Source organism: Rhipicephalus sanguineus, chromosome 5, assembly GCF_013339695.2.
Source record: "Rhipicephalus sanguineus isolate Rsan-2018 chromosome 5, BIME_Rsan_1.4, whole genome shotgun sequence".
Taxonomy (NCBI): Eukaryota; Metazoa; Arthropoda; class Arachnida; order Ixodida; family Ixodidae; genus Rhipicephalus; species Rhipicephalus sanguineus.
The window spans coordinates 79,024,252-79,050,874 of record NC_051180.1 but is presented as its reverse complement, the minus strand read 5'-3'; the positions used below and the strand labels follow the sequence as shown (position 1 = coordinate 79,050,874).

Here is a 26,623-nt window from a genome sequence, read left to right as displayed (position 1 = left end):
GGCTGCTGCTTCCTTTTACACGGTCGACTGCGAACGCAGTTTGGGACTTCGTTAGGTCTGCCGAATGAGTTCGCACGCGACCTTACCGCTCATATAAATATCGGACACGTGCTCACTCGTACCCTTATTCACCGCGCAGGCTTGTATCGGGACAAGCAGAGCCGTTCGTCACCGTGGTGCTGGTTAGTGACAGGCTTTCTTTTCTTTGTGATGCCGAGCCCCGAATCTTGACCAGCAGCACCGCAGCAGTGGCCTCGCGGGCGCTTACTGGAGGCGCGAGTGCGACACAACTCGGCGACCGCGGAACGTGCGAGCCGCGCCGACTCGTAATCCCGGCGGTGCGGTGGCGTGATGTTTGCTCGCCGAGGCGGACGCGTCGGCTAGTGTGCCGTGGATCGGGCTGGTGCGAAGGCTCTGGGGATTCGTCGGCCGCGGGAGAGCTGGCGAGTGTGCGGCGGAGCAGGAAGTGAACGGGGATATTGGGAAGCTGATCCGACGGGACGACGGCACGCGTCGGAGAAAGGGAAGCAGAGATGGAGAGAGCGTAGCGAGTGAGAAAGAAAGTAAGTAAAGGGGAGTGGGCGGCCGGGTGAGGTTATGTACCGTAGAACGACGTAATTCTGCAAATACGGACGCGCCTTACATTACTTTACGATGAATCCTTATCGACTAGCTCAAGTCGCTGTCGTTTTAAGAAGAGTTATCTGCGAACTCGGGTGGCTGCCAAAAAGATAGCGATAGAAAACAGGCGACAGAAAGAGTGAAAAGGCAGAGAAGTTGGCCGTGTTATTAAGGCAGAAGCCTTAGATGCCTCATCAAACGCGAAAATTGACCGTCGGAATCAACGGCATCAACACGAGTGACACAAACAATCACCATCATGCGATGACGTCAGATGCCATGCTGCGTCAGATGCGAGATGCATCATGCGATGACGCCGTTGCCATGTCGTCACACAGGCTACCAAATTGCGTGAAGTCGTCGCGATGTCGCGGTGAAGGAACATCACGTGACGTAACGTGATGACGTCGTCACACGACGTCGTCGCTTGGCTGCAACGCCACGTGAGCTGCAGAAAGTTTCCAATTCCTCCGATCCCGGAGGCAGTGCGAAACCACGTTGGGCACGGAAAGCTTTAGTGCGCGATCAGTACAATTGACGAAGAAGGAAAAGATGGCTTTCGCCTTCCAGTCGTCTTAGACAATTGCATAAGAGACCGTACGACTTTTCTGTCTGGTTCCTGCGCTGCTGTCGCATTTGGGAAACTACATTGCACAGTGTCTATATGTCGCCGCCAGGGCTCAGAGCTACATTCCACATCGCTTTGGTTACAACTGGGCTTTCGCCTTGACATTCCTAGAAACAGTACTGGGCAGTATCGAAGATACATGTATCTTAGATACTATCTTAGATACTCTATGGGTATCTTGTATCTGTATCGCGATACGTCTCAAAAAGACGAGTATCTGTATCTGCATTTCCGATACATTCGATAATGTATCGTGTATCTTAAGATACAAGATACTTCGATCGCAACACAACCGTGCGAAACAATAATCGCTGGCCAAGCTCCGCTTCTCAAGCTGGTACTGGTGCCACTAAGCCATCTGAATAAGTCTTAGGGCAGTGACGCAAATTTATTTTTCCGCCAGAGTACCCCAGTGAGGGCAGAAGATGAGGAAGACAAGCGTGCGGACGTCTATGCCCAGCCCACGTACCTTTTGGTTGCTCGACTTCTTTTCTTTTGCTCCTAGTCACTGTCCTGCGCCGCGTCTATCGCGCAAATTCTGATGTTGCTACAGTGTCGTTATTGAAGATTCTCTCGCGTCTTGCGTCTTGCTCCGTAACGAAATGTGATGCGTGCAAGAATGGGATCCCTTTGCGTCGCGTGGATTTTACATATCAGCGATTTGAAGGATCTCGTGGATGTAAGTTTGACTTGCATGCCATGAATTAACTTATATGCAAATAACAATCTAACAACGTTAGCACCACTGGTACTGATGCTAGATCTAAAAGAGCAAGCGTTTACCTAACAGAAAATATCTTGGCGTACCGTATTTTTCACTTCTTGCTACATTTATTCAAAGAATTTATGAAATCATAATTTTCTTATTAGCACAAGTGCTTTCTTAGCTGTCATTTTGCATCCCTCACATTACCTAAGTCTCTGCACTGTTTTTCCGGTCTGGTCACTGCAGTATGTCTTTTGTAACGCGCTCCCAAAATAAGATCTCTGCTTTATTCTTCTGTATACTTTATTTCCACTACTGTTTACACATTTACACGTTGCCATGCAAGGCGATTCTGAAAACAAATATATAATTATGTGGGCGTACCTTGAGTAAACAGTACAAAACATTCTGCTTACCGCTTAGAAAAATAGCGAAATTGAGTTTGCATTATAATAATGAAATCATTAGGAGCCATCTTAAAGATGTTAGGAAGGGTATTCGAGAAACTTTGTTTTACTGAATGCTCTGTTTTGCTCATGAGCGTCCCAATTCGAGCCGTTTCAGGCAATTTTCCATAGGCACTGAATTTTTTATTGTCTCAACAGGTAAGTTGACAATACTTCATGCTCATAGCTATTAAAGGCGTTGTCTGTATGGTGTTTCTGTACTCATTCAACGTGCATGTCTGATACACAACCACCTCTCTATTTTACTTATATTTGTTTTCCTGTTTCAGGCTTTCTTAAATATTTTTCGCATTACTAATCGCCACGCACTGGGAGCTATAAGTGGCAATAGCGCGAATAGCGGCGGTTTGACGCTTTATGGAACTACACAATATGGCTGAGACGTTTCTGTGTTGCACATGTTCTCTTAGAAGAAAAATTGCTAAAAAGATTGCACCTCAGTGAGTATATCAACAAAGAATCCTTTACGCCAGCAGATAAGTAGAATATGACGATTCATGGCAGTTTTACGTCGTCTACGTACGTATACACCAGGGGTCTCAAACTGAGCTTATAGCCAGCCGGCCGCAGTCGCGAAATTTAGTTGCAAGGACCGGGACAGTGAAGATAGTGGGAGAGAGTTTGAACAAAATTACGCTTGAAAGGAATCCTTTCCTATATCTCATATAAAGGTCATTTCTGAAGGGGATTTGGACTCAGGATTCGAGAAACATCGATACCGATGTACAGAATGGCTGATATCTGGACGCGGATTCTGAAATATAGAGTTTTTGTTCCACGGTTATGTTTTAGCTCATGGTGACCACATGTTCCTCACTAAAGGAATGCTTGAGACCGGTCATGTCTGTGCAGCTCACGAACATACTTATTTAGAACATAAAAACAAATGAGACGAAGACGGTCATGTCTGCGGGCCGCGCCGCTAGCGATATGGCTCAAACCCCTAGTATTTACCATGCGTCCCCCCCCAAAAAAAAAAAAAATAAAAAATAGGAAAAAATGTCGCTACCAGCGTTGTTGCTGCTGTACACCTGTCCGGATATACGGTATTGTGCAAGCTGTCTTTTACGGACAAGGTAAAAGTCCACACCGGTACTCGCGCCGTCGTGAGAAGGCTTCTTATTCAAGTTATTGTGATTATATGGCAACCTGCTAGATGGTCGGCAAGCTGTGCAAAGCAAGTACCGCTGTCAGCGAAGTGTACAAAGAGTTGTCCTGTGAACAAGCTGAAAAAAAACCCCAATAAGTTATTTTGGAAGGAAACTAATGTACTTTGAGCAAGAAGGGCAAAACTTTTGAGATACTAACAGACATTTCATTCAAGTGAAACAAAATAGATCACAGTTAAGAAATTCTGAAGCCGACATTTTCGTGCATAGGCGTTTGCTGCTACATTATATGGATCTATAATAACAAATTTGAGAATGTATCGAAGTATCTTAAGATACAGTTGCCAAGTATCGTATCGGACACAATTTTTGCGGCAGTATATTGTATCTGTATCTCCAGTACTTCTTGCCTGAGTATCTTGTATCGTATCATGATACAATTTCAAAGTATCTTTGCCCAACCCTGCCTAGAAACTTGTCAGGAATCCCTGCAATTTCTTTTCTTTTTGTCAACGCACCTCCTCTGACTTCTCCAGCTTCTGCAAGGAGTTCTCGCTTGTTTTCCTTCTTAATTTCCAGGTTTTCCAGTTTGTCATATTGTCTTCCTGTGGCAACATTCCCATGATATGGGCACATTTGTGCGTGGCTCCATCTCTTGGCGTTAGCAACGGCGTCCTGCCATAACTGAATGGGAAATGGGCGAAAAAAATCATATCTCTTGAAAAAAGCAAGCTATCAAAAACGACTCGGGACTCTATACAGTAGACACCTACTGGAACGTTTTGGTAAAATTACAGTATTGCACTACAAAGCGTGTGGCTTCCCAGGAAAATTGAACGCCGCCCATTCGAAACACATGGGGCCCTATTGTAAAATTTTAAACACTCCGGAAAGCCACGCGGTTTGTAGTGCGGCACTGTAATTTTAACAGAATGTTCAACTAAGTCTCTACTGTACAGATTCTACAGAACCGGGTGTCGTCTTTGACAACTAACTTTTTTCGTCAAATAGAATTTTTTTAGACTATTTCCCATTCAGTTACAACAGGCCACCGCAGTCTACGACGAGAGATGGCGGCACGTGCATATGTCCCCAAATCCTGGTCATGCGGGCTGAAATTTATCCTTTGTTGACGAAAAGCCGTCGCTTCAGCCGAAAAATTCGAAGACGACGGTTCGATTCCTGGCCACAGTGGCCGCATTTCGATGGAGGCAAAATGCAAGAGCACCACTGGCGTAGCCAGGGGGGTAGGGGGAGGGGGGGCACGTCCGAAAAATTTCGATTTTGCATGTGTATATACACGGACCCATATACGAAAGCACGCACGAACATACATAAAGTATGATCGAACCTCCAACCCCCCCGCCCCTCCACCTAGACAAAAATTTCTGGCAACGCTACTGCCGTGTACTTAGATTAAAGTGCAACTTTTAAGTACCCCAGGTGGTCAAACCTAATTCGTAGTCCCCCACTACGGCGTGCTTCATAAGGGTATCGTGGTTTCGATGAGTGGATTACAATGCCAACATAACAGTAGAAAAGACGCCATCATAATCTCTCGGCACCTCCAGACGGCTTCCCTTTTCAAGCATTAAACAAACAAAAAAATCAAGGTAGCTTCTCACTGGTGGTGCCAAGCTTGAAGGAAGTGCGGAGCTGGGCAGCCTTCTTTGTTTCTCTTCGATTTTCTCTTTCTTTTCTCCTCTCTTTATTTCTTTTTCTCTTGTTCCGTTTCTGTGTTTTTTTCTCTCTATTTCTATTTATTTTTTCCTCTCTCTTTATCTATTTCTTTATCTTTCTTGCTCTTTCTGTTTTTCTTCCTATTTTTCCCTTTTATTTCTGTCTTTGTCTATTTCTCGATTGCTTCCTCTTTTTCTCTATTTTTATATCTGGTTTTGCCTGCGTTACGCCAAGCGACGGCAGCATACAACAGCATACGCCAGCCCGGGCCCCTGAAGTGCTCCGCACTTATCGTCATCAAGGCGCTCGAACAACAAGAGGAAGAAGACTTCGTCTTGGAGCGAGCGCCCGCTCAATAGGCTACAGATGGCTACGCTATTCGCGCTCTTGCCTGCGTTACGCGAAGCTACGACAGCATGCGACAGCCCGGGCCCCTAAAGTGCTCCGCACTTGGAACACTGCTTATTGACCACTGCTCTAAATAACCTCTCTTGGCGTCATTTTCTCACTCACAGATTGCCTTAACGTGATACTGTTGATCATCTTGAGACTGCGTACGACGTACCTGTCGCACACTGTACATACCAGCGGTCGACAGAATCACCTGCGCTGTCACTACCAAGGCGTGAACGAGAGCTCTTTTGAAGACAGGTGAAGCTGAGCGAGTGTGAACGCAAGCAGGAATGAGTGCTTCCGAGAAGAAAATAAAGAGCCACCGCGAAAGTCCTCATCCGCAGAGAGCGGGGAAGCGTCCGTCAAAGTGGTCGGCACGTGTAACGGTTATAATATCCCGGCTCTATTGGCAGACTGTTGACATTTCTGGTTTCCCCACGTCCCGACAGGTCGATACAGCCGCACCTATATATAAAGGCGTCGGAGGATAAACACCGTCTTGCCGCGAAGACTGCCGTGAGACAAGGATATGAGCCAGTGGGGACAGAAACAATGATAAAAGAGTGTCAATATCTCGAAGCTGTTTCTCGCTCTGCCGGTATTCTCGCTCAAGCACGTCGCAATGGAGTAATGGTCGGACAAAGAGAGTTCCATTAGCGCGCCACAGCCGTCTCTACGCTGACGCTATCCACGCAAGCAATGCCTATAGGGTGTACTTTCTTAAGTGCGAGATTTTTTCCGAATCAATTAATCAATCAATCAATAGATATATCGATCTTCCGCTACAGTTTCGGGTTAGCCATGTCAAACTACTCAGAAAAATATTCAACAAGCAACTCACAATGCCGTTTCATGCGAATGAAAGCCGAAGTGCAGTAGGGTACGCATTTGGGCCGGTTGTATATGATTATGCGCATAAACAGCGCTGTAAGACGGGACCAAGCGAAAGAACACAAGCTACTGCGCGGCGGTCAGTGTTATTTCGTTTCGTCCCTTCTTATAAGTTATAGCGCTGCTTCCTGCATGTAAGAAAGCCGAAGTGTTGGTATTAGAACAGACATACACAATGAATGCGTTGAAGTTCATGCCATTTAGATAATTCACTGCTCAGACTCAGAGTCAGACGTTCTTGTCACCTGCTGCGCAGGTCGTGGTTTATTGTAACATTGCACTCATGGGGCCCGGTCTAACAATGGACTTTTGTGGGCGTCGATCACCGCCTTCCGTAGCCGCCGTATCCTCCGTGCCCGTGGCCTCCGTAACCTCCTCCATGGCCTCCGTAGCCTCCGTAGCCCCCTCCGTGGCCCCCGTATCCTCCGCCGTGGCCTCCATACCCACCGTGACCGCCGTAGCCTCCGTAGCCATGACCATGATAGCCGGCGAGGGCGACAGCAGCCGTGAGCACGAGAACAGCGATGTAGGCAATGAAACGCTGCCGAAAATACACGTAGTGATCGAATACCACTCACTGGCACAGACTATTTTATCCAAGCTACTGTGTTAGCTCGCGCCCTTTCGCTCGTCTCTTACCATCTCTCATAAAGCAGAATACCCGACCTACCACTGCTAACCTCTCCAGGCATCAAGACGCTTTCTATTTCCCGCATTTAAACATTTCGCGCCCAAAACGCGACCGATGCATTCACACACTTAATAGAGACAGCACGAATATAGTGATGCCACGGCAACATAAATACCTAATTATTTTGCTTGTTTAGGGACACATAACAGCGCTTCATTTCAAAGGAGGCGAGGTCATTTGCCATCCCCACTATCATCCCATGGCTCAGTGTTGTCTCGGTAAGCTTTGAGGTAATACTTCGAAATGCTAAAGAAAACTCAGCATCTTCGGATACTAGTAGTGCCTGCCATACAGATAAGAAGCGAATGTGTTCCAAGCTTGATGCGTTGGCTTTAAAAGAACTACTAAAGCCTTTCTCAATAAATATCGGCATGCTAACTAAGGTAAATAGAAGCCTTCGAGACAGCACACGTGTCGTCACTGAAAGGCGAAAGAGAAAGAACTTTATCGCCATAGCGACCAGGCTTTCCTAGTCAAGTTGACTTCCGATCCGTCTGCGCTACGTCTAGTTCTATCACAAAGCCGTAGTGTGAATTTCTATTTGAGAAACGACTGTGATGCGGTATTCAAGATGTCCTTTTATTGTACTTCAATCTAACTGCATCAGGAGCGATCTCTTTTATGTATCCAGCGATGAAGAATGTAGTCTTCTAGGTACATTAAGTACTGAATGCTATTCGAAACGAAGGCACTGAAGTAGTCTGATACGTCAAACTGAGGAGTATTAAAATAAAGCCTCGCATTATTAAGAAGGGATTAGACACGTAGGCAACAAGCTACGTGGTGACGAATTATTTGCCTTGGCGCTAAGAGAGTCTAATTACCGCAATCTAGGGTTTTAATTTCATAACTGGCTCACCATCTTTCCCTTTTCTTCTTGTTCCGCCTCGAGGTGTCGCTTGTCGGAGACGAAGAGACCGATGCTGACCGGAGTCTCTGTTTCGGGTATATATACTAGCAGAAAACGCCCCCAGGATCACGTGGGCACCCCACGTGACTTTGAGTTGGATTCCGAGCACGAAAAAGAAAGTAGTTCGTCCAAAAGAAGCAAATGCGTTCATGCCGTATTCGACATCGCACGAAACGAAGGTGAAAACAAAAACAAAACAATGTTAATACGACCATTGTCAGTTGAAACTATAAAGCGTCGTGTTCAAGGAACCGTGAATGCAGCCGCCAGCTATACAAGCGTCTGCATTTACAAGGCAAGCCTACACCGCTGCCACAATGTCACTTCACGGCTTTAGGCCCACGAAATAAGCAAAACCAAGGAGTTAGTAGGAAAATCGCGCCGGTAACACCTTCACGTTCTACCGCCCGTCCTCAAAAACAAGGACAAAAAGAATTGACAGATCTGTAAAGAAAAAAAATGGAAATAAAAAACAACGAAACAGAAGCCTAAACCAAGTGTTTCCTTTCCTGCTTTTTTGTTTTTGATTTCTCTTTGACGTGGACAGGTGTCGGTGCAGCCATTCAGGTATGGCATAGTGGGCCGTTCCACGAGGCACTCTGAAATCGTTGGAGCGTCGCGCGTCCACATGATGCCGAGAAAGTGGCAGAACGATATAAATTGGCGGCGACGCCGATGGCGCCGGTTGTCGTGACCGTGCCTGCCGATGCGACGCGTCAGAGTCGACTTGTTCTCCTAATCGCCGTGTTTTCGCGTCGCGTTGTATGCGTGTCGGGACTGCTTCTCGACACGTGTGCAACCTGGTTCACGAGGCCACAATTGTCGGTGTGCGTTTAGACCGTCGAGACGGGGGACAGCGCAGAGCCTGTCCTCGGCTGCGACGCGATACGAGTAATTTACGGCTCCAAGACTGGACGTCGAGAAATACGTTGAACAAAACGAGACTCGGTACACTGCGGCTTGTTAGATCCAGTTACAAAACAATAGAGCTTGAAAATAAACCGTCAGTAGATTTGAACGCTATATTCAATATGCCACGGTCACAACGCTCCATTTGTCTCCTACCTTTTGTTCGCATTTTTCTTATTAAATGCGAAGCATTTCTTAGCGAACCTTGGGCACTTTGTGCGTATCTATCTATCTATCTATCTATCTATCTATCTATCTATCTATCTATCTATCTATCTATCTATCTATCTATCTATCTATCTATCTATCTATCTATCTATCTATCTATCTATCTATCTATCTATCTATCTATCTATCTATCTATCTATCTATCTATCTATCTATCTATCTATCTATCTATCTATCTATCTATCTATCTATCTATCTATCTATCTATCTATCTATCTATCTATCTATCTATCTATCTATCTACGTCTGGGGGCTCTCGTGATCGCCTCCTTAACTTAGTGTGGGCAAAGTTGGCGTGGGAGTGTAAGAGGATTTAACGAATATGATTGTCTGGTCATGACATGAGTAACGTGAAAATCCTATCGAGTACATCGTCAGACCCTTTCCTGCGAACACGCGTGGCACATACCCGTTTACCACGGACCGCGGTGTACGGGTATGCGCCACAGGTGACTGACAGTTTATATCTGCCCAGGAACAGCGAGAACACACATTGGTAATTAAATTCGAGAGCGTTAAGACAAACCGACACCGGCAGCGTTGACCCGACGAATGCAAAGATTAAATATTAGGATCCCAGCAGGAATCGAACCCAAGCATTCTACGTGGAAGCCAGTTATTCGACCACAGAGCCACGCCAGGTCTAGAAAGCGCTTTGGAAAAACACCCTATGCAGGCGTAATGTCGGTGCAACGTCAACTGTAGTTGTAGTGCTGGCTATCTAATTTTATAACGAAGTAATAAACACTACATATGTACTCCTATGAAACGCTACATATGTACTCCTGATACCTAGTCTTTGCATTGCGTTCTGATCGTAAGGGCATCCGATAGAGGGGGTAGGGAAGAGCGGCGAGAGGCACTTGAGAGGAACTTCCGACCCCCCTAAGCCCTCTAATGGAGAACCCTCCATACGCCTGTGTACACACAGCTCACACAACACGTGTCTGCCTTACACTGGCATGCTTGACACTCTCAGCACTGGCGTAGTAGCCAGGCGGGGGGGGGGGGGGGGGTTGGGGATTACAACCTTCCCCCTTGAATTTTTTTTTTCAGTTTTGGAAGTGCATATGTACACGAGCAAACACACGCACGCACGAGCGTACACAAAGTGTGGTTGAATCCCCACCCCACCCCCGAAAAAGTTTTTGGCTACGTTATAGCTGACTTTCAGGTAGGATACATGGATCCTTCCGGAATCAATGTTGCTATCGTTTATAGGAGATATCGGCGCTTTACTGCCGCCGGCTTCTCCTCTTCCCAAGACCAAAAAAAAAAAACCTAAAACCAGAGAAATAGAAAAGATCTATTGGTTCGTGACCTACTCTTACGTTTGCATACAACGTGACGCCTTCAATTTAGAGGGTTGCGCTCTACATACGCTGCCAGGGCAGCTATAGCGGCGCCGGCTAATACTCGCGCTCCAATGTCTAAATTTCACATCACAGAACACCCAAGGAGACTGACGGGAGGGCAACTATACGCCTCGACTGAATTGGAAAGGAATCACATTCATCATGCGAATGTCGCTGTATGTCGACTTCACCGCGTTGGCAAGGTATATTTTCTTCGAATTTCATTTCGCTTAGCACTAATCCTACACTTTAGCTTTCAAATAAATAAGCTTTGTTTACGCTGTGGTTTCCTCATTTCCATTGCCTCTCGACTGCACAGGTTCGCTTTTAAAAAATCTAGCCCTTCATTTTCTCTAATTCATCTTGCTAGCCGGTCTTCGTGGCACTACTCGAATTCCATGGCCGGCAAACGGTTAACCTAATCTCGTTCATAAGCTTCTCCTATAATGATAACATCAAAAGTTGAAAAAACAGCGCAAACACAGGACGAAGGAAGGTGACACGAGGACGGGCGAATATGTAACTGTGTTATATAACGTAAATATTATTGTCCAATGCATGACACATGTTCACTAAGGCATGTCGAGCGTGCTATGAGGCTAAGAGTCTCTCTGTTTTGTTTTTTTTCTGGTAGCCAGGAAATAGCTTAACTCGATTTATCTTTTACCCACTCAACTTCATTCCGCTGGCCATTTAAGCCCCATGCTTACTCCGCGGCAAACACTGTGTGACTATATGTGAGTAAGCCGTTTTGAATCTTTGAGAAGGTTTTTCATAGAGGCAGCTATCTCATTATTGTTTTCAAAAAGAAATAAGATTAGGTTTAAGTGACTTAGTTGGGATTAAGTTATTTATAATGACATAGAGAGAAGACTTGGAGAAACATTAAATATTGTATTAAGTTTAGCGGCCCGAAGCAACACACGAACTACGAGGGACAGCTGCTGTTCGTCTCATAAATAATTTCGACCACGTTCACTTAAGTAGCGTCCAGAGGTATACGAGCACATTTGCATTCATCTTCCATGGGAATGGTCACCTACCTTCACCGAGTGGAAAGGTCTCGAGTTTATTTATTTATTTTTTTATTTTCCTGGTGGCCAGTAAGTAGCTTAGCTCGATTTATCTTTAACCCAAAGCAGCGGCCCCAATAACCACTGAATCACAATGGCAGATAGGAACTAAAATGTTCTCAGAAGCGCGAAATGTCGAAACGGTGTAGTTTACCATAAAGCAACGCGCAACTGTCTTCGACTCTTTTCCGGTGTAAATTGCGGCGAAGGGAGCGTGGCACGCAAAAAACTAAAGTATGTATATATGCCGGCGACATGAAAAACATAGAAATTTGCGCAGTATATTTTAACGCGATAGCGTTAAAGAGCTCGTTTCACGGACATTCTGGTGTCGGCGTCGGTGTCGGCGTTGTCCGTGACCGAAAAATCGAGAAAGATGCAAATAAAATAAATAACAAAAATCGTCGGTTCGAGTTAGAATCGAATCCAGGCCTTCTTCTTGGGGAGCAGGTGTTCTACCACAGATCCACGCCATTGCTTGAAACTGCTTTGAAAAAAAAAAAAACACTATATGAATGTCATGTAGTGGGTATTGCGTGGCAGTGGCGTAGAATGGCGCCAGGCGTCAAAACATGAGAATTGCGCAACGAGTGGGTGTTTTGAATGTCCACCCATTACGGAGTGCTCAGACATATTTAATCATCATCAGCAGCAAAAGTATCGACAAAGTGAGCAGCTGCGCAGATTCGCGTGTTGCCTTACGGACGCAGTGGGCCCTCCGCCGATTCGCAAAAGGAAGCGTAGTGGGCACTTAACTGTACTTGCAGTAGGCATTCTAGGGTAGTTTGAAATGGCCAATGTTACGCACACAGTCATTCGTTTTCTTAAGGCACGGTTGAGGAATGCACCGAGAACCAAGCTAGCAATCGAGAAGGCGACGCGCACGCGGCCCGATTACGCGATCGCGCTCTACACTTGAAGGCGAAGCTCAAGCGCTCTCCAAGTTTTTTTTTCTTTGTGTGTATACGTCGTGTATGTACCTTATCCTGAAAGAATGGATAATGTTATGCCTTTAAAAAAAATTCGGCAGATCCCACGCACTGTGGGAATCGAGGTAATGCGAAGCAGCCAGCAAAGAGCTGCATACATCGCCTTGTTTGTCTTTGAGCCAAATGAAATCATTCATGCCATGGCACTTAGTCCACCATATACCGCACGTTTGCCATACACGCATGCATGCACAATCTAGTATACACCATGCCAATGAAACGCGAGCGAAATGGCCGCGAGTGCACCATGACATAGCATGTAAATCATGCCATACATGACATGCATATCATGGTTTTTCATGTTACCACCCGTCACTATTGTTCATCATAGTCACATCGCGCAGTACCAGTTTTGGTGCTAGCAAAACGGCTGCGAATGCACCATGAGCGTGGCATGCAAATCATTACATACATGACATGCATGTCATGGTTTTAATGTTACCACCTGTTATTCATGCTCTTCATACAGTCAAATCCCGCAATACCAATTTTGGTGTATATCAATCTAGCGAAACGGCCACGAGTGCGCCATGAGCATGGCATATAAATCATGGCGTACATGTCATGCATGTCATGATTTTCATGTTAACACCTTTCATTTACGTTCGTCATACAGTCGCTTCGCGCAATACCAATTTTGGTGTATATCAAGCTAGCGAAATGGCCGCGAATGCACCATGAGCGTGGCATGTAAATCATGACATACGTGACAGGCATGTCATTGTTTTCATGTTACCACCTGCTATTCATGTTCGTCATACAGTCCCGTCGCGTAATACCAATTTTGGTATATATCAAGCTAGGAAAGCGGCCGCGAATGTATCATGAGTGTGGCTTGCAAATCATGTCGCACATGACCTGCATGTCATGATTTCCATGTTACCACCTCTCATTTACGTTCGTCATGCAGTCGCGTCGCGCAATAGCAATGTTGGTGTAAATCAAGCTAGCGAAACGGCCATGAGTGCGCCATGAGCATGGCATGTAAATCATGTCGTACATGTCATGCATGTCATGATTTTCATGTTACCACGCCTCATTTACGTTCGTCATACAGTCGCTGCGCGCAATACCAATTTTGGTGTACATCAAGCTAGCGAAGCGGCCGCGAATGCATCATGAGCGTGGCATGTAAATCATGACATACATGACATACATGTCATGGTTTTCATCTTACCAACTGGTATAGATGTTCTTCATACATTCACTTCGCACAATACCAATTTTGGTGTATATCAATCTACTGAAACGGCCGCTAGCGCACCATGAGCGTGGCATGTAAATCAGGTCGTACATGACTTGCATGTCATGATTTTTATGTTACCACATCTCACTTACGTTCGTCATACGCTCGTGTCGCGCAACACCAATTTTGGTGTATATCATGCAAGCGAAACGGCCGCGAATGCACCATGAGCATGGCATGTAAATCATGACACACATGTCATGGATGTCATGATTTTCATGCTGCCACCTGTTATTCATGTTCTTCATACAGTCACATCGCACAATACCAATTTTGGTGTATATCAATCTAGCGAAACGACCGAGAGTGCGCCATGAGCGTGGCATGTAAATCATCTCGTACATGACATGCATGTCATGATTTTCATGTTACCACGTGTCAGTTATGTTCGTCATACAGAAATGTCTCGTCATACCAGTTTTCGTATATATCCCTTCATTTAAACGGCCGCGAGCGCCCAGAGACCATGTCATGTAAATCATGCTGCCCATGACATGCGCGTCATGATTTGCATGTTAGGGCCTGTCATTATGTTCGTCATGAATTCTTTTCACGTCGTACCAATTTTATGGTGTATATGAAATTAACGGAACGGCCGCAAGAGCCTAAGGCCGTGGAATGTAAATCATGCTGTTCATGACATGCGTGTCATAATTTTCATGATATGACCTGTCATTTATATTCGTAATAAGGTCATGTTATGACACACCAATTTTGGTATACATTCGATTAACGAAACGGCCAGGAGAGCACAAAGTCGTAGGCGGCTAGATAGATAGATAGATAGATAGATAGATAGATAGATAGATAGATAGATAGATAGATAGATAGATAGATAGATAGATAGATAGATAGATAGATAGATAGATAGATAGATAGATAGATAGATAGATAGATAGATAGATAGATAGATAGATAGATAGATAGATAGATAGATACGCTCAAAGTCGCAGAAGTTCGCTAAGAAATGCTTCGCATTTAAAAATCGACGACTGCGATGCTTATCGACTTGGTTGAGCACACGCACGCTTTTGTGCGTTGTGCCAATGTCGCAAAATATTCAAAACGGAGATACCTAATCGTTTAGTGGTAGCTAGCAATTGGCTCCGCAAGTGCGGCTGAATTCAATGAGGACCCTCGCAGGTGATTATGCAGACGTGATGGATAAACTACTGGCAAAGTTTCTTTCTTTCGTGATAACTTCTTTTCGAACGGCACAAAGTCAAAAAAAGAATCGATACAGCGGCGCGTTGCCTGCCGTCACAACTGTTTATTCGAATTCACAGTTAACAACATTCTGTAAGGCCAGAATTTCATTAAATAACGGTACACGTGCGCGTACCAAACTTCCGGGGCATTTCCCTGACGTAGTTCGTGACGTAGGCCGCCAGCCTGCCATCTGCTCTCGAAGCATGACGGCCCCGTTTGCCCAGTAGGTACTCGTCGAAGATGCGCCGGTCCCAGTCTCCGCGATGTGAGATCGGAGGCACGTGACTGACGTCGACGCCCCGACTGTGGAAGTGAGCCAGCACCGCGTCGTAGTCGTAGTCCGGGTAGCTGAGGTTGTGCTCCATCAGGTCCGCGCCCAGCACTTCTTCCAGCTCGGTCATCCGGATGGGAATCACGTAACTGATGCCCTGGTGCGAAGCACACGAATAACGGCGTATTGTAAGCATCTAAGTGCTTGAAACTAGATGCTCACCAGAAGCGTAGCCAGAAATATTTTCGTGCGTTCGTTTGGATGTGTGCGTGTACAAGGGGGTTGAACCCCCAACCCTCCCCCTCCCCCTCCCCACTTCCTGGCTCATAGAGTTTCCTAAAATTAACTAGAGGGGACTGGCGCTGCGATCGTTCAGCCACCATGGGAATGATGGGTATTACACGAATTTGCCTAATCTTCGTGCTTACGGCTTCGAACGCACTTGTGTCTTTGTTTATTGCTGTGTTTCGGATAAAAGAATAGACCATTGTGAACTTCGTGACCATATTTGAATTGGTGAGCCTAAAAAAGTTAAAGTGGTGACGTGTAACTGCTGACTTTTGCCGAACTTCGTTTTGCGACAAAGCGGATGCAGGCGACGCGGAGCCAAACGGAGCCGAAAGAACGAAGTTTAGACAAATTCGTGTACTAGCCATCATTCCCATGCTGGCTGTAGCGCCATGCGTCGCAGCTCCCGTAGACACTAGCGCCAGAGTTCCCTCTAGTAAGTATTGTGGGAAACTCTATGCCCTGGCTACGCCCCTGATGCTCACGGATTGAAACGCGACATCGTTTTAACTGCGGAGTAAGATACCGCCCTGTCGTCGTCTCATGTCTCGCCTTGGAGTCACGCTTGATACACATAAGCCGAGCATTTGGAACGTAAGCGCTTGCTTGCTCGTGAACGCCAGCGTCGCCGAAGGGCTGATTCCTCTGTCCGAGCAAGCGAAGGGACAGCGAAACGCAAGCGTCGGGAGTTAGACGCAGATCTACGGAGGAGAGAAGCGGTGGCGAAACGCCAGCACCGGGAGTTAGACGCACCGCGCTCGGAGCGGCAAACAGCAGAAAAGCAGTAGAAAGGAGATCCGTCTTGTGGTTATGGCGCTCGACTGCTGACCCAAAGGTCGCGGGATCGAATCCCGGCCGCGGCGGCTGCATTTTCGGTGGAGGCGAAAATGTTTGAGGCCCGTGTACCTAGATTTAGGTGCAGGTTAAAGAACCCCAGGTGGTCGAAATTTCCGGAGCCCTCCACTACGGCGTCTCTCAAATCATATCGTGGTTTTGGGACGTTAAACCCTAGATATTATTATTATTATTATTATTATTATTAGAAAGGAGATCGTAGATCAGAAAATAGATCATCGTAAAACAAATCACATAATCAGAAAAAAATAACACAGAACGATACAGGATATCGCTTAATCACACGAAAAGAACAGAAAGGAGCAGGTAAACGCGAGATAAACGCAGGGTAAACACAAGCGACAATGCTCCGCAGTTCGCACTCGGGGTAGAACAGGCATTGCTTTGTAGTTTTTTTTTAGTAAAACGACTGCCATAAGCAAGTGCTCGTGATAACCGCGTCATGTCGCTGCAAATTCGGCCGCTATAGGTAATGTTGGCTCTGTTGTAAGGGTTCGAGTGAAAATTTCGCGGATATGACGCGAACTGTAGAAGCTGGAAACGAAAGTAAGAGCATTACTTAGCCCTAAATTATCGCGTTTCACTTCGCCAGTACTGTACTACATGCGCTAATGAAATTTATATTTAACGCCGTAACGTCAATACACGGTTCCAAAATTACATTAACTTGTTCACTGTCACTTCTGGCCATGAGGGGTACCATGATATTCGTACAGAAACAAATCTTCGATTCAGAATACAAGTGGCGTAACGAGTTAGTAAATATCTGGCGAACAAATAATTTGTTGAACATCAAATGCATGAAGATGTTACAATATTTACGATGATTACTGAGCGGACTATATTGAAAGACTGCACCGCGACGGTGTGTGTGCTCTGTTGAAACGAGAGTTTGTGAACTTCTAAGTCTGCATGTATATATATATATATATATATATATATATATATATATATATATATATATATATATATATATATATATATATATATATATATATATATATATATATATATATATATTGTTGCCTATTTTTTGTCCTAACAACTATGTGGAAAGGTGTCGCCGTTCCTTCATTTATTTTCTATTTCAATACAAAAACAAGATGTTACAATATAACTTATGCGCTTAAGTTTCACCTGCCGCGGCGGCCGCATTTTCGATGGAGGCGAAAATGCTTGAGGCCCGTGTACTTAGGTTTAGGTGCACGTTAAAGAACCCCAGGTGGTAGGAACTGCTGGAGCCCTCCACTACGGCGTCTCTCATAATTAGATGGTGGTTTTGGGACGTTAAACTCCAACAATTATTATTAAGTTTCACCTACCTAATTCAGAATATTCAGGCAACAAACTCAGAGTATATCGAAGACATCGAAACGGCTTGCGGTGCGCTCTCACGAGTTGCAAGTCACGCCAGACTCTTCGTGGCCGAACATTGGCGAACGCAGTCGCAAAGCAGTTGTATTGGTGCGCTGATATTACTACACAATGGGTCCAAGCTCGCTCCAAGAGTTTTTTTCCGCGCCTTTCACGATGTTAATGATATAATATGAGAGGTTTTATGTGCCAAAGCCAAAACCACGATATGATTTTGAGGCACGCCGTAGTGGAGGGCTCCGGAAATTTCGATCACCTGGGCTTCTTTAACGTGCACTGATATTGCACAGTACGCGAGCCTCTAGAGTTTAGCCTCCACCTAAATGCGACCTCAGCGGCCGGGATCGAACTGCGACCTGCAGGCCGGCAGCTGAGCACCGTAACCACTGTGCCACCGCGGTGTACATGCCTTCCACAGTGTTATAGATGCCATCTTTGCAACCATGCGGTTTTGTGCGAAGCGTGTGCATTAGTGCAGTGGGGGCACCTTTAGCAAAACGTAAGAGGTCAGCACGCTCCAAGCTCCGATGCAGAGCGCCGCGAGCGCCTGCACTCCGAGAAGGTAGGCACCGCCACCTTTGAAGAGGCCGCTGCGGCCAGACGTCAAGCGTAGCAGTGAGTCGGCGTCTGCGAACAAGCCGACGGCTAGCAGGCCCCAGACGCCGCCCACGCCGTGCACGGCAACCGCTCCTACGGGGTCGTCGATGCGTAGTCGTTCCAGGGCTGCCGGCACCCAACAGGCGAACAGAGCGCCAGTCACGCCCACCACGAGGCTCTCGTAGGCAGAGTAGAAACCCGACCCAGCTGCATATCGCATGCGAAATGCGGTCATCGCTTTAGCAGAGCATAACGTTGGGCGAGTTGTAGCACAGAGAGAGAGAGATAATAAAACGAGAGAAAGGCAGGGAGGTTAACCAGAATTGTAGCATCCGGTTTGCTACCCACAGCTTAACGAAAGAATTTGTGGCCCGAACTGAGAACAAGGAAAGAAGAGAAGCAGAAGACAGCATATGGACGTCTTGGTGCCACGTTTTGGTGCCACGTCCGCTGAGTGGTTCGGTTAAAACGCAACTCTGTGGCTGCAGTCACCGTCCCCGCGGAATCTGGAGAAATCATTCTTGGATAATGTGTATGTAGTCGTTCCACGAGCACTCGAAGAAAAAAAAAAAGAATATTTTGACTCCTTTCGGAGAGTCTTGACTTGCCACGTATATGACTCTTTTTAGGGGGACACGTTAACTCTCTTGTGGGTCACGCGGCTCTCCGAAGAGAGTACAATGATCTCCAAAGAGAGTTGACGTGTCTCTTTAAAGAGAGTCATATACGTGGCAAGTCAAGACTCCCCGAAAGGAGTCAAAATACTTTTTTTTTTTCTTAGAGCGAGGGAGAGCTGCATTCAGCTCCCCCATAGTATAGAGTACTTCGTAGTGCTCTGAATCGTTTCATTCATTCTAAACACAAGTTTTTCTAAACATATAGCTCGCCTAGTAATTGATTTCGATCGCTGGATGGGTGGGACAGCCTTTCGCTCTTTTACAGTTGAGTGCGTAATGCTCTTAATCGGTTCCAATTTCCCTAAACACACATGACCGCTTCGACAAGTTCAGAGCTTGCATCTGTCCGGAATACAGGAAACAAGGTCTGCTGGGCTGCCACGGCGGGTACTGAAGAGTGTTCCTGTTCATTCATTAGCAAGCGCCGAGAAACAGACTTGCTTAGACCTATAGCCTATAGGTTACCTTTCCGGAAATTTCGCATGCTTATACCACTGCCATTTAACAAAAACTATGTCATTGTCAGCAAAGAAAGCATCAAACTTAATAACTGATTTATTTTCCATAATTTCGTGTTGAGCTACTCGTCGATGTTTCGCACCATTTGTTCCTTGAATTTCGATTAAGACGATCAAAATACAAAGGAAGACAGACGGCCTTCGTTTGTATTTCCTATGCATACACGCACTTTCACTTTCTTGGCATTTAGATGTTCATTCATAGAACTAAGTTACTGCGGTGAAGAACGCTCTGAAATACGTCAATCATAAGTGAAAGTAAGTTGCAGATTTTTGTTACGCTCGCTCGCAGAGCAAGCGTAACAAAAAATTATATCGTTCCTTTATTTGTTTGGACACAAAGTAAATTCGTAAATCTGTAGAGAAGTCATTTTCTGTACTCGTTCATGCACACAACATGATGAAACACAATTCTCACCTGTGACGGCGACGAGGGCTGTCAAGATGGCGTTCACGATATCGTCGACTAGAAACTTGCGTGTCATGAAGTAACTGAAACCACCCCCAAGATTCTTCAGAATAAAACAAGGTAACCTTTATAACCAGAGAGCTTTCTAGTAGCTCCTCAATTAAGTCTCTTTACCTGATGTTGCTTGTGCAACAACAGCGTCAAAAAGCTTCGAGCGTCGTCTTTACATGAACTAAGCTGTCACCGGACCCAACGAAGCGCTAAAGACACTTCTCTTCACCTTAGTGCGTTGTAAGAGATTCACCTTGAACTTTATAAGAGGTTAACATACATTTTTCACTGCGAAGCTGTTCTAGTTCGGCGTAAAATGTGTGGCCGTGCTGGAAAACTATCATCACCATGAACGGGTACGTGCCACAGAATTTGGGCATATCCCACTACTCACCGCTACGGCGTGGCCTGTAATAACCCTGAGAACGAGTATAGAGAGAGAGAGAAAGAAAGAGAGAAACAAATAGAAAGACGGAAAGAAAGATATAAAGGAAAAGAAAGAAAAGAATTCTTTCCGAAAAAAAAAGTCTTCACTATGCGGGATTCGAACCCGCGCACCCTCGATTCGAAGGCGAGCGTCCTAACCATTTGGCTATCCAGGCACGCTAGCAGAGCTTGACATAACCTTACATAGTTTAGTGTAGCAAGGGGGCGAAAAAGGGAAGTGAGCGTTAGGATGAGAGATATGATGGTGAGGAGGAGGGGAGAGTAAAGCGTAGCACAGAAAGAATGGGAAAGAGAAACAGGGAAAAAGAAATGCAGAAAGAAAAAGAAAGAGACAGAGAGAGCATCAACAAAAGAGAGAGAAAGAAGTAAAGAGAGAGAAAAAAAGACAGAAAGAAAGAGGAAGCAAGCATCGCGCCGTCTAGCGACCAGATACCGCACCACCTGGCCATGCCGCGCATGCGCAGTAGCTAAGCCACGCCCACCAACGGAGACATCAGCCTGACTGCGCACTCCCTAGGAGGAAGCCGCGCATCTCGAAGCTGGACGTGTCGGTCGACGGGAAGTTCGAGTGGCGACGGGCCCGTGCATCGATGTGCAAAGCTTTGCGCGACATAGTGCAAACTGCCCGCACTTTTTCCCTAATATATATAGCAGTCTACAAGAACTTACTGGACGCAAACTCTGTAGCCTTTAGCATCTGGCAAAAGATAGGCTTTAGAGTGTAGTTGAGTGTGGGGTTAAAAGGAGGATTTCAACAGGTACTGTTCAGACAGTCTCAGTTTTTTTTCTTTGTGAAAGATGGGATTCCTAGCGCAAGCAAGAAAACCACACGCGATTAGAACACCGGTGTACTCAAGGGCTTATAAATAATTAAGGCGTGCTACAACCACGTAGGTGTGGCTGGAAAGCTGGAGTGAGGGGAAGAGTTAAAAGTTAGCCATGAGGAAACACAAAAACATTGAGAGCGTATGAAACTTTTCTACGGCTTATGACGAGCCCAGTGACCTTGAGACACTTTATAAGCACTGTGCTCGCTATCGCGAATCTTATCGCTACCGTGCCGAAACGTCGAGCGTGTTAATGCCTCGCTCAAAGCTTTTCACAGCCCCTATTCCCAATAAACATCTTACGATAAAAATGTTCTGGCTGCATTGGTCAACTTGGGCGCCCTGGCTTATCTTTTAGTTAGGAAACTGTTCGAAGTCGTCAATACAAAGAATTAAATAGAAATGGGATTACTTGAAATCCAAGGAAGTGCAAAGAGCAAGATCAAGAGGACAATACTAGCAGCGGCTTCAAGACAGAGAGAGAGAGAAGGATTGTAGAAAAGATAGGGAGGTAAATCAGACTACACATCCAGTTTGCTACCCTACACATGGGGAGGGGGAATAAGGGAGTAAAAGAGAGAGAGAGAGAAGGAGAGACACGTTTCACATCACACACACAGTGGCGAGTTTCACAGGCGGTCGCTCAATGAAGTTGCTTTCAAGTACCGCAGGAGGGCTCGTGTGGCTTTCTGGGCTGATGTGCTGCGCGATGGCTGATGTGCTGGCTTCAAAAGAAGCACAGTTGTAATCAATTACACTGGCAGTGCAAAGAAAGCAATAATCACAAGTATGATAAGCTAAGCTCATGGCTCAAATACAACAGTATACCAGAAATGGAAAATACGCAATGTTATTGTGTTTATATGGGCCAAAATACCTATTATCAGATAATACTACACTCAAAAAGACAAAGCTGCAGTATACGTACGAATAAAAAACTCCAACGATGCCTCCGCCCAGAGAAGCGTTTATCGTTGTCACCGCCGCCCTGAAATATAAGGTGACACGAGATAAATACGTAACCATATATATATCCATTTTTACAGAGGACCGAAGGTTTCAGTGATAGGAGAGCCAATGCACCTCATTTTGTTCATAATTAGGCGTAAACTGTTTTGCCTTTTTTTAATGAGACCATAATTTACGCCAACTGATAAACAGAGAAACACATACCTGGATGCGTACTTCCATTTGTCGTGCCTCACGCCAAACGAGCTGCCGCAGTTGAACACAAGCCAGCCCCACCTGCGCACAGGCATCGAGCACATTGCGCTGCGCATTGCACATTACGCATTGTTTTTAAAGCTAAGAGTTCGTAATGAAGAAGCTGCCACAACAGGAAAATAACTTCTATGGCGAAGAGTTCCGTCAAAAGACGTAGCAGCTACGCCTAAAGTGCGAAGTAGTGACAAAAAGATAACTCGAAGAAATTCAAAGAGCCATCGTTAGCACTTCTTAAATTTTGTTTATTTTGTTTTGCTTCGAAGGAAGCTCTCTCACTACTTCGGAATAGGTAAATGGGCGAGAATCTGTGACACGTGACGAAGGACCTGTGACTTATGGCGTCTTCATCAAATAGCACCGGTGCGCACAGGGCCGCCCCGTGTTGCGCCGTTTCGTCCAATCACCGTTGCGCCCCGACGCCCCTCACTTTTAAAGATATAAGTACCCATTATCGGGACTCCCACCGCCGATTTCATGCGCCATACAAAGGGCTCAAGGAGGCGGACGAGATAATTCTTCGTCTGTACGCTACTATGCCCGGCAGTACTCAAACATCCTGACTCTTCCTATTCCGGCCTCTGTCAGTACTGTGACGGAGGTAGCTGACACGCATGGTATGGGCATGCCAACTGAATCCTTCTTTACCCCCGAACCCCAACCGAACCCGAGAAGACTGTGAGGTGACTCTGCTCGGTTGCCAGGACTTCATGGCCCAACGCCATGGTCCGGCGTGTCAGGACAGCGGCCACGACCTAGGCGGTCCCTGACTAGGGACTCCACCTGGTATTGTATGGGAGCTGACCCACTGGGGACTGGTTTGCCGAACGACCTCTTTGTCAATAATAGTTTAGTAAATGTTTCCCACCGCCACGCCACCACCGGTGCCATTTGTCGAAGTTGGCATTAGGTAGGTATGGCGCGTGCTCACCAAAGCGTGAACGTTCCTAGCAGCACGTTAGTAGGGCGACTCATCTGCTGGACCTTCTCGTCGCTGCCATCGCCGAAACGACCACGCCTCGGACCCAGGAGCACGGCGGCTACCAGGGCCGACGCTCCGCCGAGTAGGTGGACGCAGCCGGAACCGGCGAAGTCTATGGCGCCCATCTTCTTCAGGAAGCCGTGGTCTCCCCAGACCCAGCCGGCCGGGATGCAGTACACGATGGTGTTCAACAGCGAGAAGACGCAGTACGCGTTGTAGTTGGCCCGCTCGGCCATCGCCCCAGACACGATCGTGGTGGCGGTGGTCGAGAAGGACAGCTGGAAGATGAAGCTGGAAAAGACTAGTCCCATGTCGTCCGGCTTGGCGTCCACCATGAACCGTCCGACGGCGCTGAAGTCGTTGTCGGGGCTGTTGCCCGTACCGTGCTGCAGGCCGAAGCCGAACAGCCAGTAGGTGAGGCCGCCCAGGATGACGTCGGCGGCATTCTTCATGAGGATGTTGACCTCGTTCTTCTGCGACACGCAGCCGGACTCGAGGAGGCCGAAGCCTGCGCCGCGGTGTTTTGTGGCTGTCAAGCTTTGTAATATAATAATTCTTGGGGTTTAACGTCTCAAAACCACGATATGGGACGCCGTAGTGGAGGGCTTCGGAAATTTCCACCAGCTGGTGTTCTTTAACGTGCAACCTAAATCTAAGTACACGGGTCTCTAGCATTTCGCCTCTATCGAAATGCGGCCGCTGCGGCCGAGATTCGATCCCGCGACCTTCCGGTCAGCAGTCGAGCGCCATAACCACTAGACCACCGTGTCGCGTTGTCGAGCTTTGCGTCGGCAAAGCAAGAGTGGTATGTGTCAGTGGCGTCCCATAGAGTGAAATGGGTTTTTAAAATATGTTTAAGCCGTTTATATTGCGCCATGCTAGCGTAGGACATGTGTCGTTACAGTTGCGCTCGCGTGCCGAAAGACAACAGAAAACAATGCCGTTCGCAAGAAAGTAATGATTATGGCGCTTCAAATAACCTTTTTTATTTTGTCCACTGCCGCAGCGTGGCAGCCTTACTTCATCAGACAGTGATCACATGGATCCTACAAGGCAGGTATAGATCTGCGCTAGATTTCAGAATAGTCAAATTAAGAATTGAATTCGCAAAGCTTTACGTTCCCTAAGTGCCCTTAGCTATTGTCTAAAATCTTTGTGTGTGTGTGTGTGTGTGTGTGTGTGTGTGTGTGTGTGTGTGTGTGTGTGTGTGTGTGTGTGTGTGTGTGTGTGTGTGTGTGTGTGTGTGTGTGTGTGTGTGTGTGTGTGTGTGTGTGTGTGTGTGTGTGTGTGTGTGTGTGTGTGTGTGTGTGTGTGTGTGTGTGTGTGTGTGTGTGTGTGTGTGTGTGTGTGTGTGAGCGAGCATAAGCTTAGTTCTGTGGGATCAACGTTTTGACGAGCTGGTACTATGTCAACTGTCCTCCATTCAACGCGTATACATAGTGCCACAATTAACTTTAGCCAAGCCAAGCGAAGTATATGAATATACAGCGCATTTATGCACACGCAAGCCACGACACTTGAAACCCTAATAGAGATACGATGGAACTTTACTCATTGCCTGACTCGGCGACCGCTTGGGAATGGCGAAGTGTCGGTGTTGGTGGCTGCTTCCGCTGATCGCGAAACGCGTTTTCCTCATGATGATCGCAGCCTACGCAATGACCAGGCGGCTGCATTACTGTGGTTGAAATAGTAATAATAACCGTTCGTTCGAAGTGTTCTCGTGTCCGTCACGGTGGTACAGTGCTCACTGTGCTCGATTTCTGACCCAAAGGTCGCGAGTTCAATCCTGGCCGCGCCGGTCGCATTTTCGATGGAGATAAAATGCTAGAGGCCCGGCACTGTGCGATGTCAGTGCACGTTAAAGAACACCAGATGGTCGAAATTTCCGGGGCCCTCCACTGCGTCGTGTGTCATAATCATATCGTCGTTTTGGCACGTCAAAACCAAAAAAAAAATATATTATTGTTATCGGAGTGTCCTCGTCCTTCATATTGACGCATTTATATACGTGATGTAATGCGCGCGTTTAGACAATACTTTCAAACGGAAGACAGTATGAAAATTATGATGCGTGGATTTCACGCCAGGTCATATCTGCTCCCGTTCTTCCCTTCACAACACTCCGCAGAAAGGAGAAACAAGCCTAATATTGTTCCTCATCTTTCATCATAAAGCCCCTCTGCCTTTGCGCTGTGAGTGAGCACTCTGCCTAACAACAAGCATCATCTACCTTAGATATGTATACGTATAGTTCCGCAGAACTCATTTGCAATGAATGCCATATCGATTCGCCATAGAACGACGTCGTCGCCAGAGCGTATTGGCATAGTACCAGCTCAGCTGTTAGCACTAGTCCATCGAGCGGGTGCAATCTATGTCATACTACGTCAGGCACGTAGTGAGTGAGGGCTCCGCAAGCGGCAACGACAAGCTTGTGTTGTCACGGTGCCCCACTGTTGTAAATCTCAGTTATGTCCACACCATTTCGGTCTCACAATAGGATGGGAAATGTTTTTTTTTTCTTTTTTCAAGTGGCATGTGGTACGAAAGTGTAAAGATGTCTGATTAAGTTGTCTGCCACCGCCGGATTCTCGGTAATTATAGGAGCAGGCATAGAGAGCACTGAGTCGTGTAAGTGTGAATACTGTTGCCGACTAAATGTAATGAATGTTGTAACGTATATGGACTGATTCACTCGTATCGTTGCCGATAAAATGCCACAATCGAATTCAGACTAATGTCGATGAACTACGTCTTACCGGTTTGCATAGTGAATATGACTATGGCAGCTGTCAGCACCCATGTCGCATCGTCGTACGTGAACTCTTCGTCCGGCTCGACAGTCGGACTGATTGTGGTGTGATCTTCAGGTGCGGCGGGCATGTTGGCTGCGTCTCAAACAAGGACAGTATGTTCTTCAGTACCTAGAGGAGTGCTTTTCGCTTTTGACTAGTACGTTCCTTCGCTGCCAGTTGAAGAGCCATAAAACGAAGTTCAG

The 26,623-nt window shown here is 46.4% G+C and overlaps 1 protein-coding gene across 1 annotated transcript; it reads right to left on the bottom strand.

The window, feature by feature from the left end:
* Nucleotides 1-6,817: 6,817 nt before the first annotated feature.
* Nucleotides 6,818-26,508, bottom strand: LOC119394743 (putative ammonium transporter 2). The gene is made up of 9 exons (XM_049415974.1): nucleotides 26,385-26,508; nucleotides 23,572-24,130; nucleotides 22,593-22,664; nucleotides 22,348-22,407; nucleotides 20,104-20,177; nucleotides 18,381-18,697; nucleotides 15,239-15,533; nucleotides 8,046-8,122; nucleotides 6,818-7,036 (listed from the first exon to the last, which is right to left on the bottom strand). The coding sequence occupies exons 1-9, from the start codon at nucleotides 26,506-26,508 to the stop codon at nucleotides 6,818-6,820; spliced, it is 1,797 nt and encodes a 598-aa protein (XP_049271931.1).
* Nucleotides 26,509-26,623: the final 115 nt, after the last annotated feature.